Consider the following 18,250-nt stretch of genomic DNA (forward strand, 5'->3'; position numbering starts at 1 on the left):
CAGCGCCTGTCCTCACATTTTATCATGCTGTACATTTGGAATGAGTGAAATGCTTCTCAGGACAAGTCCCCCCCCCCCCCTCAAAAAAAGAGACAATCTTTCATGGGTTTTCTCCAGTGCTACCCCGAATTACCCAATTTTTCCTTTGGAAAAGTTGAAAAACTCCTGAGACTTCTTCATGCTATATACACATTTTGATTGTGAAAAGCCTTGCCTTGCCTACCATTTTACTCATTCTTAAAGAGAAAATATTTCATAGGAGTTTCTTTTCAGTGTTCCGCTAATTTTTTCATCAGAAAAATTGAAAAAGTCCCTGAGTGGCAACTTTTTTTCTCCGGGCCCTCATATATTTAATTACAGTAGTTCCCGTTCCCTCTAAATTTCCATTTCTCTTTGCCCTTTCCAAGAAAAACATATCTCTCCCCCCCCCCCCCCATGACTGCACAATTTCTGGATATGTTATGTTACTATTCCTGGTCAGCTGGCCTGCCTTCCTTCACCCTTCAACTTGGGGTTGTTTGGCAGTTTCTAGGTGTACCCAGGGGACCTTTGGAAATGTAGTCCTCAGGGTACTTGGCATGGACAAAAAGTAAAGGAAGACGGAGAAGGCTTGCAAGTTCGTTATTAGGACAAATAGGCTGTCCAAGCCAAAGAAGAATTTGAGGTTGTCATGCTCATTAGTGTGTGGTATGGTGTACTCATTTGGAAACATGTTTATTGTCTTCATCCAGTGCACTTGTAGGGGAACACTTAAAACATCCATTCCCAGGATCACTGTGAATGGTGAAATCGACAAATACTAAGAGGCAGGGCTCTGCTGCTTTCCAATAGTTAAAAAGAACCCACACGTTTCCTACAAAATTTAAAGATATAATTATGATGATGCTAGTGCAGCGGGAGTGAAAACAGGCTGGAGAACATGTGATGTGATCAAATTTGCAGACTACAAATAAGTGAAACTGTGAGTCGCGAATCCACAGATAGTGAGGATCTATTTTAATGTCTTCAGAGATAGCTTGTGAAAACACTGATTATTATTTTTAATTATAATTCTGCTTTTAAGCACTTGTCTTGTTTAAATTCTTAGAATGATCACTGGCTGTATGTGTCTAGCATATGCAGACCGTCAGGTTATAACACTTCGCATATGTGGGTTACCACAATTTTGTACGCAGATTGTCAGTAACAAGGGAAGCGGATCACAATGTGTACTTGCAAGAGAGGCAGAGCGAGCAAGAGGGGGTTGCCATAGAAACCTCCCGGGTGGACTACAGTTCAGCACATCAGTAAAGCAGCTCATTTGGCTTTCAGAAGCCGCTGGTTGGAAGGGCGTCGCTTGTGATTTGCACTGGAGATGTAAAGATGGTGCCAATTAATGCGTCGTCCTGCTTCCTCTCTTCTCTCCTCCCCCCCATTCTATATTAAGAACAGTGTATAGTTGATAACTCTCTTCCAGAAATCAATGCTGGAGAAACTTTCCCCCTTTCATCTAAATGGGGCCTGTGGCCTTCACTTACCTTGCCTCCTTTTACCCGGCCACTCATGTTCATAGAGCCACCTGCATGAACTTGGGGCAGGTTAGCCCTGATGCAGGCATGGCGGCGTACAAAGGCTTCTTAACATTAGAATATAACGGTGTGTATTTTTATCCTGATCTGGATCGTTTGGGCTAGCCTGATTTTGTCAGATCTCAGAAGTAACGAAGGGTTGGCTCTTGCATGGGAGGCCTCCAGGGAATACCAGGGTCATGACGTGGAAGCAGGCAATGGCCAACCACCTCTGAACATCTCTTGCCTTGAAAACTCTACAGGTTTGCCATAAGTCAGCTGTGACTTGATGGCACTTTCCACCACCATTTTTATCTCCTGCTGTTTTCTTTGTACCCCCCCCCTTTCCTCTGATCTCAGATTGAGGGTAGATATTGAGTCCTCTCAAGAACACTCAAGTAGTGTTGGCTGAGAGATGGTGACCCGGCCAGGGCCAGCTGGCAAGCTTTGTCTGTGAGCTGAACCTGGAACACCCCGGGCCAAGATCCTGCCAGCTGTGTTGTGCTGACAAATTTCGCTGAAGTTTGGTAATAGGAGGTGGGGAGGGATATTTTATTTATGCAGTTAATCCTGTTTCAATCCCATTTTTCAGCCAGCCGGCTCTCCAGAGCAGTTTACATAACCCATCCAATTAAAATACAACAAAGTTGTAATGAAAAGGCTATAAAATTGAGTGATGGAAGATGGGTACCTAACAATCCTACTTAGGGACTCATATAAGCTCTAGTGGAGAGAAGCAATTGCCCTCTTTATAAAAGCCTACACTGACCACGCCAAATAAAGTTTCCTCAGAAAGCCCCCTCCCAGGTGAAGGCTGCCACGGAAGTGGGTGCAAAATGTAGCCGTGCGATTGCTATCTGGCACTGGCCATAATTAACTTACTTCACCAGTGGCTACCTGTTTACGTCTGGACTCAGGGGGATTCTGTTTGCCTATAAAGCCATTAGTGATCTGAGGTCAGGATATTTAAAGGCCCATCCTATTCCATTGTGCTTGTCTACCCCTTAATGTTCAGGAGAAAACACTTCTCTTTGTGCCTCTACCGTCTGAAATAAGGAGGGAAGCCAACAGAGATAAGGTCTTCTAGGATGTGAGGGTGATCTGGCTGGCTAGGTGGGTGTCCCCTACCTCCCTCACTGCTCCGTGTGCATCCCTCCCAAAGCGCGCTCGGTGGAAGAGGACGACCATCTCAGATAGAAGGAGGGTACTGTTCTTCAATAAGGTCTTTTGTATGGCAGTGTCCCAAATCTGGTATTCCCTGATATTGATAACATTTGCTGCCATCAAATGGAAAATAGTCCTTTTCCCCCCTTAGGCTTTTATTGGAGGCTTTTATGTCTCTCTTCTCTTACTTCCACCAGTATATTAACTGGAGCATCACTTTTTGGCTCATTCCAAGGAATGCTGTGACTCCTATTAAGCAAAAAGTAAATGTATACTAGTGTCATCTGTAGGTTAATTTAATTTTCCATTGGTGGTACAAATAATCTCCTTGGCAGAGCGTCACAATACGAGTGCATTTAAGTCCTAGAAAAGGAAAAGCCTGAAGAAAAAGAAGCAGCTGTTGATTTCTTCTGTTTTACTTACAGCATAGTACATGCGTAACTTCCCAATCTTTTGGTTGTGGTTTTAGAATCCTAGGATTGGAATGAGGCTTAAAGGCTATCTAGTCCTGTCCAGTGCAGGAAATCAAAGCTACAGCATTCGCAACCACATGGCTGCAGTTTCTTGCTGCCTGGGGATCCCCTGGAATTACACTTCATCTCCAGACTACAGAGATCAGTTCCGCAGGAGAAAAGGGATGCTTTAGATGGTGGACTGTATGACACTGTACCCTACTGAGGTCCCTGACCTCCCCAGGCTCCATCCCCTAATCTTCAGGAGTTTCCCAACCTGGATCTGCAACCCTACCCTCCATCCCCTACCAGTGGCCTGGCAACTCTAGTTCCCAAGCTGTTGAGCTTACAGCTATCTCTCTGTCTCTCTTCCCCGTATCGTGTCTTCACACGCTTCCTTTCCTCGTTTCCAAAAATCCAAAACCTTTGAACACCCATTTCTTGCTTGTAGAATAAATTGTGCCAAAGAGACATATATTGTACCTATTTGTGGGTTTTTCTGGTTCAGTGTTTATACTTCTGCTCTTCAACCCATTTACCCTTTCCTCCCTTCCTACCCTCACAGTTTTTCCTTGAGTGTCAGATTCTAAGACTCCGTTGCCTCTCAGGAATCATCAACTTCACTCCAGACGTTAGCAGAGAGTTAAAGTAGAATTTATTTGAAAGGAAGGGTACAGTAATCCATGAAACACAACGTTACAATGGCGCAAAATCATTTGGAGGGCATTCTTATAGAGTACACAAGCTAGAATGTTTACAAGTAAAAGCTTTGAAATGCAAAACATCAGAGGTTCCCCGACACCAAGAGAGAGAATTCACACCTTAAGATCAGAGCAGGATTACAATCAGGAAATCACTTTGAAATGGAGATCTCTCGAGCTTTTGGCTGTTGCCTCTTCCTTCCTTTCTCTTTCCCACGGGAAGGAGAGGTGAAACAAAAGTCACCCCGCTATCCAGGGTCCGATTGCATGCCCTCACTGACACTCCGCCTCCCCAAAGGCCCCCCCCCCCAGATCTCCTGGTTTGTCAGGGTAATGGCGATGGAAAGCCGCTACAAGGGTTGGAGCCTTTACGTGAACAGCGGACACCCACTCATCGTGACTGGAATTTAAATGTTTCCAACGCACAAGATATTCCAGTCGGCCCCTGCGCCTCCGAGAATCGAGCACCCTGGAGATTTCAAAGTGCTGTTCGCCCTGCACCATGATGGGAGTTGCCGCTTCGGGTTCGGGGTGCCATTCTGGTGCTTGTAGAAAGGGTTTTAGCAGACTCACGTGAAACACTGGGTGTACCCCTTGTAAGGATTTGGGTAGTTCCAACTCCACCGTAACCTCATTGATAACTCGGGAGATAGGAAACGGACCCACAAATCGTTGACCCAATTTTTTACACGGGCGTAAAGACCTGAGGTTCTTAGTGGAAAGATACACCTTCCCTCCGACCCTCAATTCCCACTGAGGTGCTCTGTGTTTGTCTGCTTGTACTTTGTACCTGTCTTTAGCCTGTTCCAGGTTTTTTACAAGCCAGGGCCAAGTGTTCCTCACTGTGTGAGCCCATTTAGACACCTCGGGGGGATCGCCTTCTGGTGGGGTAGGTACAGCCCCTAATGGTCCAAAATCCATCCCATAAACTGCTTTGAATGGGCTCATCCCGGTTGCAGAGTGTACCGAGTTATTGTAGGCATACTCTGCCAGTGGCAGCAGATCAACCCAATTGTCTTGGTGATAATTAACAAAACAACGCAAATAACATTCTATCACCGCATTGACCCTTTCGGTCTGCCCATCCGTCTGGGGGTGATAGGCAGATGACACACCCAACTGCACACCTACAATTCCTAAGAACGCTTTCCAGAACTTAGACACAAACACCGAGGCTCTGTCCGAAATTATCTTCTTCGGAAATCCGTGTAGTTTAAATATGGAATGTATGAATAAATGAGCCAATTTGTGTGCAGATGGCATCCCTTCGCACGGCACGAGATGAACTTGCTTAGAGAAAAGATCCGTGATTACCCACAGGACAGTCTTCCCCTGACTGGACGGGAGGTCTGTTATAAAGTCCATCCCAATCACTTGCCAGGGTGCCTCGGGAGTTTCTAGGGGCTTTAGTAATCCCGGGGGTTTTCCCATCAAACGTTTACTAGTTGCGCACACAGGGCAGGATTTGATAAATACCTCGATGTCTTGGCGCATCCCAGGCCACCAAAACTGTCTTCTTATTAGGTGCAAGGATTTAACAAACTCAAAATGTCCCCCTATAGTTGAACTGTGGCTCAGTTCCAATACTTCTCGCCTCAGTTCCCTGGGCACGTAATGTTTGTTCTTACAGAGACCGTTTTTGTCCTTCACCTGGGATGGGATAGATTCTGCTTCCCGCTCTCGCTGAAGAGCCTCCCCCCACCTTGTCTTGACTACCTCCGGGAGGCTTTCAGGAACTGCCCAGAGGCGGGGAATGGCAGCATCCGACCCCGGCAAGGAGGTGGGTACTGGCCCTTCAGCCTGGTCCCTTCGCTCTATTTGGGAAATTTCCCCCCCCCTCCCCAGCGGTTGTGGTCGAAGGTTCCCCGGGGACTGCTGGGGATGAGGAGGTGGGAGCGACCACTTCTCGAGGAGGACTCGAACTCGAGTCTTGTGCCGCCGCGCGGCTTTGTGCTCTGGTCAGAACTCCTGCACTATTCCCCTCTGGAGTCAAACCCAGGTGTTCCCGTGTGAAAAGAGAACCCACCGGCCGCTCAACCTGACACTCATATTGCGGCATGCGAGACAGTCCGTCTGCTAAGCAGTTTTCTTTCCCAGGCATGTGTTTGATGGTAAAATGAAACTTAGAGAAAAAGGTTGACCAACGCACTTGTTTGGCGGACAGCTTCCGCTGACCCAAAATCGATTCGAGGTTACGGTGATCTGTACAGACCACAAAGGGCTCGGCCGCTCCCTCCAGGAACTGTCGCCAAACCGTGAGGGCATGTTTAATTGCCATGGCCTCCTTTTCCCCAATCGGCCAGTTGAGTTCAGGGCCAGAGAACTTCTTAGAAAAATATGCGCAGGGTCTAAGTCTCCCTTGATCATCCCTCTGAAGGAGTGTGCCTCCCATCGCCTTGTCCGAGGCATCTATCTGTAAGGTGAATGGCCTGGAGCAATCTGGGTGCGCCAGAATGGGTTCAGAGGTAAAGCGCTCCTTAAGAGTTTCAAAAGCCGCCTGACACCTGGCGGTCCAAGGTACCTGGTATTGTGCAAAGGTGGCCTCTTGCCCCTTCCCCTTGGTTTTAAGCAAATCAGTAATAGGCAAAGCTATTTGAGCGAAATCCTGAATAAAACTTCTATAAAAGTTCGCAAACCCCAAAAACTGCTGAACCTGTTTGCGAGTTCTGGGAGGTTCCCATTCTAACACTGCCTGCACTTTCTCCGGATCCATGCTCAACCCTTGGGGAGATATCACATAACCCAAAAATGACAATTTGTCCTGGTTGAATGCACATTTTGATAACTTAGCATACAAATGATTGTCTCTTAGACGACGCAACACCTCCCGCACCAATTCTCTGTGCTCTGCGGGATCCTTGGAGTAAATCAGTAAATCGTCGAGAAAGACTATTACACCTTGAAATAGGAGATCGTGTTGAATCTCATTAATTAATTGCATGAAGCACGAGGGCCCCCCCGACAGACCGAATGGCATGACTAAAAATTCGAACAAACCATAACAACAAGAAAAGGCTGTCTTAGCTTCATCCCCCTCCTTGATCCGGACCCTGTAGTAGGCTTCCGCCAGGTCAATTTTCGAGAAAACACAACCCTCCTGTAACGCGCTCAGGAGGTCCGGGATTAAGGGAAGGGGGTAGGCATTAGTTTCAGTAATCGCGTTAAGCCCCCTATAGTCTACACACAGTCTGAGATCAGATGTACCTTTCTTCTTCACAAAGAAGCAGGGAGAAGAAAATGCAGCCTTGGACGGCCGTATGAAACCCCGCTTCAAGTTCTTGTCCAGAAATTCTCGCAGCACTGCTTTCTCTTGGGGACTCATGGAATAAACTCGGGCCTTGGACGGTTTAACGTCCTTAATCAGTTCGATGGCACAATCCGTAGTGCGATGAGGAGGCAATAAGTCACAGTCCGTCCCCTCAAATACATCTGCGAAATCACTATATTCTGGGGGCAACGTGGGTTCCTCCAAGGCAGCTGCGCTTCCCCCTCCGGGTAAGTCATCCCGGCTGTGTTTTTCGCACTGGGAAGCTCCAAACACCACCCGCCTTTGTTCCCAGTCAATGCTCGGGTTATGCCCCGCCAACCAATTGATGCCGAGAACCACCGGGTAGGAAATCTTAGGAACTACCGTGAAGTGGATCTGTTCCCAGTGGTTTCCCACCCCCAGCCACATCTTGCGAGTGTGCAAATGAACCGGCCCTCCCCGCAGGTCACTCCCATCCATTTGGTGGAAATGTAAAGGCTGGTCCAGTTCTCGAGTCCCAATTTTCAGGCGTTCTACCACCGCCTGATCAATTAGGGTCCGGGAGCACCCGGAGTCCACGATAGCCACAACGGCCACCGGTTCCCCCCCTTGGGGGTTTCGTAACACCACAGGTATCAACAATGTCTCTCCCTGATCACTCACCCTACATGGAGCCGGTTTGGTTTCTTCCGAGGGTGCCCTCTGTGCCGGTTCCCTCACAGAAGGCCGTCCTCGTTTTTTGCCGGTGAGGGGCTTCGGAAACTATCTCGGGTACAATGGTTGTGGAAATCCGATGAGGTTTCAGCTTGCAGGGCCGCCGCCCCACGGCGACCGTTCGTCCCCTCCGCTCTCCTGTGCTCCAGATTCCGAGGTGGTGTCGCCTCCCGCTCTTGTGTCGCCCTGTTGCTCGTCCCTTCTGACGGCGTGTTGGTACATTTTGCTGCAAAATGGCCCATCTTCCCACACTGAAGACAAGCTCCCTCCCTGAACCGACGTGCCCTGTCGAGACTGTAGACTCCTCGATGTCTTCCCTCTCGCCGGGAGCCTGCTGCGTTGTCCCCTCTTGCGGGCGGGATAGGGATCGTCTTCGAAGGACGATCCTTGGAGAACTGGAGGGTAAGCTTGCGATTCTCCACCAGGGCCACCAAACTTACCCACCCCTCTACCGACTCTGGATCTCCCAAAGTCAAACAGCCATCCAGCACTTCCCACCGCAACCCTTCGCGGAAATGCTGGACCTTGGTGGCCTCGCTCCACTCCCGTATCTTGCATGACAAAGATAAAAAGTCCTGTGCATACTCACTCACTGAGCGGGTTCCCTGCTTCAAACGACGCATGGCAATCTTTGCCTTTTCCCCCCGGTGGGGGTCTTCGAACCGGCGTCGCAGAGCGGACAAGAACTCATCCAGGGAGGCCAAAACCCTAGGCATAGTTTCTGCCGCTGTCACTGCCCATTCCACGGCCTCTTTCTCCAGCAGGCTGATCACATACCTGACTCGAGCTTCTTCCGAGGCAAAGGTCTCCCCCTGGTCCTTCATGAAGCCGGAGATTTGGAGTAAGAAGTGAGGCAACTGTGAGCTGGATCCGTTGAAAGATACCTTCAGGTCTCTGGCCGTAGGGCGTCTGGGCATGGGAGTCTCCCCAACAACGAGCGGCCCTGTAGTCGGCCGCGAATCCGTTTGGGGTGGTTGCACTGGCTGTCCAAGCCCCCTCACTGCCCCTAGAACAGCTGCCAGGTCCCGCTGCAAGGTGTCTAGCTGAGTCTGCAGGTCCCGATTCTGCAGAACGAGCATCTGATTCTGTCCGCGTATCAGAGTGGCCGCTTCTGCAGTGAGGGTAGGGGTGTGAGCGAGCGTGGGGTCCTTCCACCCTTCCCCTTCTCCATACCAAGCGGCCAGCGGTCCCCGGTAGAAGTCGCCTCCTGGTTCTGACGCTGCTCTCTGTCGCTGCCCGGCCCCCGAGAGTCGGGGGGTCCACGTCAGCCTCCCAGGGACATCGGTAGGCCCGGGTGGGCGCTGCTGCTCCGGGGTCGCTTCTCCTTGGCCAACCTCAATATCAGCGGGAGTCTGCCGAAGCTCCTCTCCCGCGTTGAGCGGCACCGAGGGTGGTACCGACATCCTAATACTGTTTCTAACCCGAAAACAAAAAAGGTTGAGATTGTAACGTACTGTCAGATTCTAAGACTCCGTTGCCTCTCAGGAATCATCAGCTTCACTCCAGACGTTAGCAGAGAGTTAAAGTAGAATTTATTTGAAAGGAAGGGTACAGTAATCCATGAAACACAACGTTACAATGGCGCAAAATCATTTGGAGGGCATTCTTATAGAGTACACAAGCTAGAATGTTTACAAGTAAAAGCTTTGAAATGCAAAACATCAGAGGTTCCCCGACACCAAGAGAGAGAATTCACACCTTAAGATCAGAGCAGGATTACAATCAGGAAATCACTTTGAAATGGAGATCTCTCGAGCTTTTGGCTGTTGCCTCTTCCTTCCTTTCTCTTTCCCACGGGAAGGAGAGGTGAAACAAAAGTCACCCCGCTATCCAGGGTCCGATTGCATGCCCTCACTGACATTGAGTCTGTTTCTTTGGAGGATTTAGTGGACTCAGGTAAAAAACGGGCTAGAAATCTAAAAATAAGATCACATTGTGTGTGTGTGTGTGTGTGTGTGTGGTACTGGTTTAGAATTTGATATTTTTAAAAGTAAAAAAAAAAATAGTTTATCTGTAGCCCTGATCTAACAGACCTCATTGTGGTTTCTATGTGAATTTTTTAAAAGTAAATGTTGAATCTGTTGCCCGGTTTCAGTAAAGCCTTGTCTCTTACTGTGCAGGAATCAGAGTTGGAAAATAAGCTGGATGGAGAAACGGCATCCGACAGTGAGTGCAAGTCAGAAGTCGCCCCAGCGGCTCCAGTTGATGATACTCCGGAAGTTCTTAATAGGGCACTGTCTAACCTGTCATCAAGGTAGCGCCAAAAAAAAATCAGTTTCTTGGGCTTTTTGTATGAAGTTGCTTGTCTTTCCATGAACCGTAAAGGTGCACTTCATGTAATCATAGAGTTGGAAGGAACCGCCAGGGTCATCTTGTCCAACCCTCTGCACAGTGCAAAAAATTCACAACTGCTTCCCCCACACACAGCCCAGTGACCACCTACTCCATGCCCAACAAAAATCCTCCAGAATCCCTGGCCAATCTGGCCTGGAGGAAAATTGCTTCCTAACCCCAAAGTGGCAATCAGCATTGCCCTGGCCATGTAAGAAAGGGCCACGAGGGCCAAACACTGACGCAGCCCTTCCTGCCCTCCGTGATCTGCCTGAGTTCACAGAATCAGCATTGCTGTCAGAGGGCCATCTAGCTTTCATTGTAGTTCAGTTCTGTAGAGAGCCAAAAGGGCAGTGGAATGCTGATGGTTGACAATTTTATTTAGCAAGGTGTCGTGTACAGGTTTGGCCTCAGTTTGGGCAGCATGTCTCGCCTCTTTGTGCTTAGAGGGTGCCCCATCCCCAAATAAATGTTACTCAGAAGCTAATCCATCCCCAGCACCCAAGACATTTTGGCTGCTTGAGGCAGCAAATCCTCCCTCTTCTCATTAATGAGTGTGTGGCATGATTCATGATTCATGTATTGCCCAATGCTCGCTGAAGCAAACAGGAGCACAGATTTTGCAGTACCACTCCTCTGTGATGCACTGCCGTGCACCTCATTCATTTCCATAAGCCAGGGCTCAGAGATCTTAGGCAGACATCTTCCTTATTTCTGCAGCCCAAGATCCTTTCCCTGGCAATACTGAGGTTTGAAAATAAAAAAGCATGTTTTCCCCCTGGTTAATTGTACTTAGTGGGTACACGGTCTGCCTCCCATTTTGTGGTCTCTCTCCCATTTTGCTACTTTCAGTGATGATGAAAATTTGCAGTCTGTGTAATTGCTTGTCCATCTTTTCACTCTCTCTTCTTTCCCCTGCAGATGGAAGAATTGGTGGGTGAGAGGCATCCTGACTTTGGCAATGATAGTCTTTTTCTTCATCATAATCTACTTGGGGCCGATGGTGTTGATGGTGATTGTAAGTTTGTGTACACCCTCTCTCTCTCTTTCTCTGTAATGTTTTCCTTTTCTCCTTGGGGAGACCAATCTTCACCCTCAGGAAATCACCACCATTTTCTGGTGCAAGACAGGAAGCTTGCCAGGTGCTAGATAAGATTCCACTGCTAAGCCTCACTGCCCAGATCAGATTCCACTGCTAAGCCTGTTGGTGGGGAGGCAGCTACACCAGCAGCCTTTGGGGGCCAATCTTCTACATTAGCAGGAGATCCTCTTGTGGCAATAGCATTTGATTTGGGAGGGAAGAGCTTCCAAGAGTGCTGGTGTCCTGGGGTGCAGCTCTCAACAGTTCATACCCCACTTTTGGGGATGAGGCGAAATCTCTTCTCTCTCCTTCTAAAGGAGAAAGGGAAATTTTGACATCATGTAAAGTCCTGCATTCAGTAGATACCAGAGAATGCCTTTGTTACGCTCGTGGGCGCCATGTAAGGCAGATGGGTGGTGTTTCACCAAGAGACCTCTCTGCCTCTCCAACTTCTATCATGTTAAAGATCACATAGGCCAACCTGCCGAAGTTGCCATGTGGGGCTCCTTTGTGGAGTGCAGCTGGAGATGGGAGGCTCCTGCCCATGCATGTTCAGGGAAGATGGCCCTGCCTCCTTCTGGAGAAGGCACTGTCCCAAAGGGGGAGATGGCCCTCCAGCCTCATAAGAACAGAAATGCACGTTGGCGAAACTCCCTTCCTCCACCTGTGTAGCTCCTTTTTCATTGTAATGTGTCACGTCTCAGGCAGTTTCTGTTTGCATTTTCCTGACTTTCATAATCCTTGTTCCACTGCATTGTTTATTGGAGGTCTTTGCTGCCTGATGGGCTTGCTTTTCATATTTTGTAATCTGCCTTGAGTCTCAGTGAGAAAGACAGGCTATAAATCAAGTTAATAATAGTTATAATAATAAATTCCCTGGACATGGACTGCAATGCTTTTTTACCTCGTGGTGACTAGTGTCGCCCAGTGGCAACTAGAACTCCTCTTGTTCTTGGAGGTGGATTCCCCCATTTGCTCTCCACACCAGCTTTCCCTGTAATTCTGAAGGATGACTCTTTTTTCTTTGTCTCCCATGTAATGAGATTTCGTGATGATTGCATGATGTGTGGGCTCTGCTTTTCTGGCTGGTCTCCAAGATGTAGTAAATACCAGATTTTGCCACATGAGGGAATCATTCGGCAGAAAGATTCATCATTGTGTGAAAATGAAGTTGTCTTCTAGTAGAAAAGGGCAAGAGTCCAGTAGCACCTTAAAGACTAACTTAAAGTTTTCTATTGATTCCCTGCATCAGAAAATAAGGGGAGACCGTGCTATTGCATGTTCTTCATTTCCTGTGTGGTGGAATTGGTCTGTTATAGAGTAGGCAAAAATTACATCTAAAAATTATGGCCTCTTTGGTACATTTTTGGCTAATTTTATTTAAAACATTTCTAGCTTACTTGCCAAACTTCAGCCATGGAACACTTTATTTTAAAGTTTATTTTAGCAACTAGCCCTGCTAAGCTAGAAGTTGGGCTGTGGTTCAGTGGTAGAGCATCTGCTTGGCATGCAGAAGGTCCCAGGTTCAATCCCCGGCATCTCCAGCTAAAGGGACCAGGCAAATAGGTGATGTGAAAGACCTCCGCCTGAGACCCTGGAGAGCTGCTGCTGGTCTGAGTAGACAATACTGACTGATGGACCAAGTGTCTGAGTCAGTAGAAGGCAGCTTCATGTGTTTATGCGTTTACACCTCCGATTTGCGTTTCTTGCAGGTGATGTGTGTACAGATCAAGTGCTTCCAAGAGATCATCACAATTGGCTACAACGTCTATCACTCATATGAGCTGCCTTGGTTCAGAACGCTCAGCTGGTAAGTGGAGCTGCATTTTATTCTGTTCTGATGGCTTCACCAACAGTCTTGTTACTTTTTCCTGGAGCAGTTTCTGGGAGGTATGAGTGGACTGTGTTTACATGAACAACCAGAGCTTGCCAGTCCAAACACAGAGACCCCTGGTCTCCTGTCCTGGTACCACACTGTGTCAAAAGTAGTGTGTGAGCCAGAGGTGCCTGGTGCCCCGAAGGTGGGCAATGCTGGACCATCCTTACCCTATCCTTATGATCGCTCAGTGTTCAGGCATCTGCTTTGCATGCAGAAGGTCCCAGTTTCAGTCCTTGACATCTCCAGTTAAAAGGATGTGGAAGACCTCTGCCTGAGACTCTGGAGAGCTGCCAACAGCCAGAGTAGACAGTACTGACCTTGATAGACCAGCAGTGCAAGGCAACTTCTCATGTGTTCATCCTTTCTTAATCACTACAGGTATTAAATTGCTTAACATAATATAACTATTATCAGTTATGAATGGTCACGCTGCTTGTCTATTGTGAGTTTTGCCTAGAAATGTCACAGGGTATATCTGTTGCATTTCATGGCCTTCACAACTTTCCCCCTTTCTTTCTGCTTTCTATTTACCTCATGCTTGTGAGGAAGTGGGTCGTAGTTCACAAAAGTTTATTCTCCAAAAAAGTGTTTGTCTTTAAGGTGCGGTAAGACTCCTTTGTGTTCATCTCAAATGTGGTTCCTAAACCCAAAGAGGGAAGTTGAGTCTTGGATTGGATGGACAGAGCCAGTAAAATGGTGTTAGTTCTTGACACTGCTTTGCATACATTTATCTGGGCTGACTTAGAACATAAGAAAAGCCCTGCTGGATCAGTGGCCCATCTAGTGGCCCATCTAGTCCAGCATCCTATCTCACACAGTGGCCAACCAGTTTCTCAGGAGGTCCAACAACAGCATAGAGGCTGAAGCTCTGAATGTGGAGTTCTTAGCAACAGGAATGAATATTGATCACAATGGGTAGCCGTGTTAGTCTGTCTGTAGCAGTAGAAAAGAGCAAGAGTCCACTAGCACCTTAAAGTCTACCAAAATTTTGTGAGCCACAGCTCACTTATTCAGGAGTGAATATTGCTGTCTACGTGCTATCAGTGCAAAGGCAACTGTTACTTTTCACCTGCAGCTCACTGAGGATGTTGGAGCCTTGGCAGCAGGATTGCTGGAGAAAGAGGCCTTAGGCTTCTGTATTGAAAGGCTGGGTCTCTCTTTCCTCCTCTCTTCAGGTATTTTCTGCTCTGCGTGAATTACTTCTTCTATGGCGAGACAGTCACAGATTACTTTTTCACTCTGGTCCAGAGGGAGGAGCCCTTGAGGATTCTCAGCAAATATCATCGCTTCATTTCCTTTGCCCTCTACTTAACAGGTGCGTGGAACTATGTCTCTCCCCCTCTGTTTCTGAGGGTACTTGTTTGGGGCATTTCTACAGAGCACTGTAGAAATGCAGCTCACCAACTGTATGCCAGAAGGCAAGGTGAAACTCCCCTACAGGGGTGCTGTTCTCAGTGAGTTTAATTCTGCCTTCCGATTGGCAGGGTATCTCTGAAGGAAGGCTGATTGCTGCAGGCATAAAGCCAGTGGCACAAATGAAGATGGTTAAAGAAGCAGGGAAGGGTCTGACCGCCAGCACCAAGCAGAAGTATGGGTGAAGGGGAAACACAGGGCTCGTGTTGAAAGCTACATTCCTGGCTTGAGCTCCCCCTCTTTGCTGCAAGAAAAGTGAGAATGGTGGCATTGTTACTTTGTGCGTTTTCCTGCCCCTTTCTCCAGCCTCCCAGTGGTGGAGCAGAAAGGCAATGTAAGAACACACCCATACTACAGAGGAAGGAAAGGGAAATTCATGTGTTGGGTAACCTCCCATCCTGCTGTGAGGGAGAAGGGTCCTCTGAAGCTGGGCTGGGCTACTCGGTTCTCTCCACTGCCTGACCGATGTAAGTCTGCCAGCCACTCAGCAAGATACAGCAAGTTCTCCACTCTCTCTTTCATCCTTCCCTTTCTGTTGTAACTTCTAGATCAAAGCTTCTTAAACTGTGGGTCACGACCCCATATTTTGTCTGGTCTTCTTAAGCTTCTTAAACTGTGGGTCCTGGCCCCATACACAACCATATGGGGTCATGTAACTGAATGTGGGGGTCATGAAAAAATTGGCAACAGTAAAAGGTTTCTTTATGATTTATTATCAGTAAATGTTTGATTTGTATACCTATTTTATATACCTGTATACCCGGGGTCGCGTAAAAGTTTCTCAGGCGGAAAGGGGTCGCGAGTGAAAAAGGTTTAAGAAGCCCTGTTCTAGATAAGCAGTGCACAAGTGTGATGTCCCTGTATTTTAGAGCCAGTGATGGCAAGAGGCTGGGCAGTGCACAGTGCCATGGCTGGAGACCCAAGGGGTATACGCGAAGACCTTGAGAGGAGGGACGCATGGCAGAGTCCTCCATAGGTCTGGTTAGCTCTCAGTAGGGTCAGGCTTATGTTGATGGGGACTCGGAGGAGGATGAGCCAGCTCAACTAATTGCTCACAGTGGCAGATTGTTATTAACCTTCAAGCTACGGCACAAGAAACAAACTTTTATTTGAGGCATGCCTTATCAGAATTGAGCACAACAACACTGGGAGCAGCTATATTTGGCAATTCTTGCCATTTATGTCGGTCCATAATTATATGGACAATGTCAATGGACAATGTTTTATAACTGCTGTGCATGTTGTCAGAGGGGTACATTTCAGCTCTGTGTAGTTTATATGTGATAGTAGATATAAGGTTGTATTGTATTAATGTTCAGTAGATACTAGATAAAGACATATCATTCTGACTGATATTTGGAACCCTTCTCTTGATTCTGGCCTTCCTGCTGTTATTTTTGTTTTGATGGGGACTCAGAGTCCAGGGACATGCTTGGACGTTATGAAAATTTGCACTTCTGGGTGTGTAGAGACTTGTGAAAAGATCCTGTGAAATGCTAAGCTCTCATTCTATTTTTTCCCTGTCTCTAGGCTTCTGCATGTTTGTCTTGAGTCTGGTCAAGAAACATTATCGACTCCAGTTCTACATGGTAAGATTAAGTAAAATGGCTTTTCCAGATTCAGAGTTAATAGCTTATGGGGGCAGAAAGAGAGAGAGTGCTGGAAACTAACAGGCTGTTCATGTACTTGGTTTATAACCATGCAGACTTTAAGGACATTCTTGTATTTTCTTTGTGTTAAGGCAGAGCTTAGGAGAGGGGAGAATGGCAATTCCTGGCAGCCTGAATATTGCAAACATCTAATTGCACTGCCTGATTTTTTTTCCTTTAGACATCCTGCATTTCATGCTAATTTGAGATGTAGTAGTATGTTTTTCCCCTTTAATACTGCATCCATTAAACAATGAATTTCAAAAAGCATTAGAGCCGAACACCCCAGTGCCCAAATGATGTTTCAAGTAAAGACACTTGCTTTTTTCTCCCCTTCCATCTTGCTCGATAAAAATGTCTGGTGGCCATAATAATGCCAATGAAGGCTTCTGGCACAACACTCCAAGCCAGCACAAGGGTGCAGAGGATCAGCTGCCAGCTACCCATTCTGGTGATGGGGCCACACCCCAACACTAGTACAGTAGCAGTTTTCAATGCTGTTTATCCCAGTGGTTTCTCTTCCACATAAGGTCCCCTTACTCTAGACAGCTGAGGGCATAGGCCTGGCCTCTCATGTGAGGAAGATGTAGTCCATCTCGGCAGGGCAGAAAGTCTAGTGTGGTTTCTCATATGGCAAGAATTTGTCCACTATGAAGGAAGGCAGGAGTGGCTGCCACTTACGCCACCTTCCTTCCATTGGACTAAGGTGTTAGAAGAGAGGATATGGTGTGGCATGGTGATAAAAACTGCAAGAGGCTTTGAAAAGCTGACTTTGCAACATCTTCTGACTCTTTACTGGAAGGCACTTAATATACTGCACAATTACCAGGTGTAAAACGAACAAGGGTTAAGGTAAAGGTTGACATTCCTGTCACCAAAATAGTAGTGTTGAAATTGGCAAATACCTTAACAAATAGTGGCATCAGCTAGACCTGGTGGTTAGTGTCGATAATAGCTTTAACTGGCTAATGGGAAGTGGAGGGGCCATGGCTCAGTAGTAGAGCATCTGCTTGGCATGCAAAAGGTCCCAGGTTCAGTCCCCGGCATCTCCAGATAAAGGGACTAGGCAGGTATGTGATGTCAAAGACCCCTGCCTGAGACCCTGCAGAGCCGCTGCCGGTCTGAGTAGACAATACTGACTTTGAGGGACCAAGGGTCTGATTCAGTATAAGGCAGCTTCATGTGTTCATGTGGGGGCTGGTGCATCTTAAACTGCTGTTGCACAGGATACTTAAAAGCCATCTGGCCCCCAACATAGCTCATGATTCCAAGGAATACTGCCCCTTCCCCACACTGCCCTATACATAACAATCTGTTTTCTCCCAAGGTGAAACATGAGCCGCCTGCCAGTGTGCAAACCTGCAAAGCAATTAGCGGAGCTCCCCACTCAGAATACCCAAGGGCTCGTTTTCATGCACTCGCCCAAGACACAGGGAGATTGCCGTGAGCAGCTGAAGTGCTGTTCTCCCCCCACCCCAGAAGAAGTGGACTGAACAGCCCCCCTCCCGGGTCATAGGTTGTGTGTCAGTGGGCAGAGTCCGTGTTGCCAGCTTCTCAGCCCTTGCGCCGTTCAAAACACATGAACACACATGAAGCTGCCTTTTACTGAGTCAGACCTTTGGTTCATCAAAGTCAGTATTGTCTACTCAGACCGGCAGCGGCTCTCCAGGGTCTCAGGCAGGGGTCTTTCGCATCACCTATCTGCCTAGTCCCTTCAACTGGAGATGCCGGGGGTTGAACCTGGGACCTTCTGCATGCCGAGCAGATGCTCTCCTACTGAGCCACAGCCCCTCCCCAACATGAAGCCTGTTAAAAATGTGGTGTTGACCAGAACCTTGAGCAGTTCGAAAGGGTCCGAAGCTTCTAAACCTGGCCTGTTCTGGGAGTTGGGTGCTTCAGCCTGTTAAGATTACTCTCGCAAGAGAGGCCTTACCCAGTGGGTACAGGATAAATTACAGGATAGCACTGGAAAGGGTATGTTTGGTGAGGTTCAACTTCTTTCTTTTTTGGCTAGTGTAGCGTTGTCATGCTAGAATGTTAGGTGCCAAATTCTCTGAAGGGTCTGGGTGCTT

At 47.7% G+C, this 18,250-nt stretch overlaps 1 protein-coding gene across 1 annotated transcript in view; it reads left to right on the plus strand.

Moving 5' to 3' along the window:
- Positions 1 to 18,250, plus strand: part of CDS2 (CDP-diacylglycerol synthase 2) — a 40,457-nt gene that overhangs the window by 13,264 nt on the left and 8,943 nt on the right. Inside the window, exons 2-6 of the mRNA XM_056860531.1 lie at positions 9,946 to 10,079; positions 11,078 to 11,174; positions 12,950 to 13,047; positions 14,292 to 14,431; positions 16,060 to 16,118. Of these exons, the coding sequence (XP_056716509.1) occupies positions 9,946 to 10,079; positions 11,078 to 11,174; positions 12,950 to 13,047; positions 14,292 to 14,431; positions 16,060 to 16,118 (528 nt within the window). The remainder of the gene's footprint in view (positions 1 to 9,945; positions 10,080 to 11,077; positions 11,175 to 12,949; positions 13,048 to 14,291; positions 14,432 to 16,059; positions 16,119 to 18,250) is intronic.

The sequence above is a fragment of the Euleptes europaea genome, chromosome 14, assembly GCF_029931775.1.
Source record: "Euleptes europaea isolate rEulEur1 chromosome 14, rEulEur1.hap1, whole genome shotgun sequence".
Lineage (NCBI taxonomy): Eukaryota > Metazoa > Chordata > Lepidosauria > Squamata > Sphaerodactylidae > Euleptes > Euleptes europaea.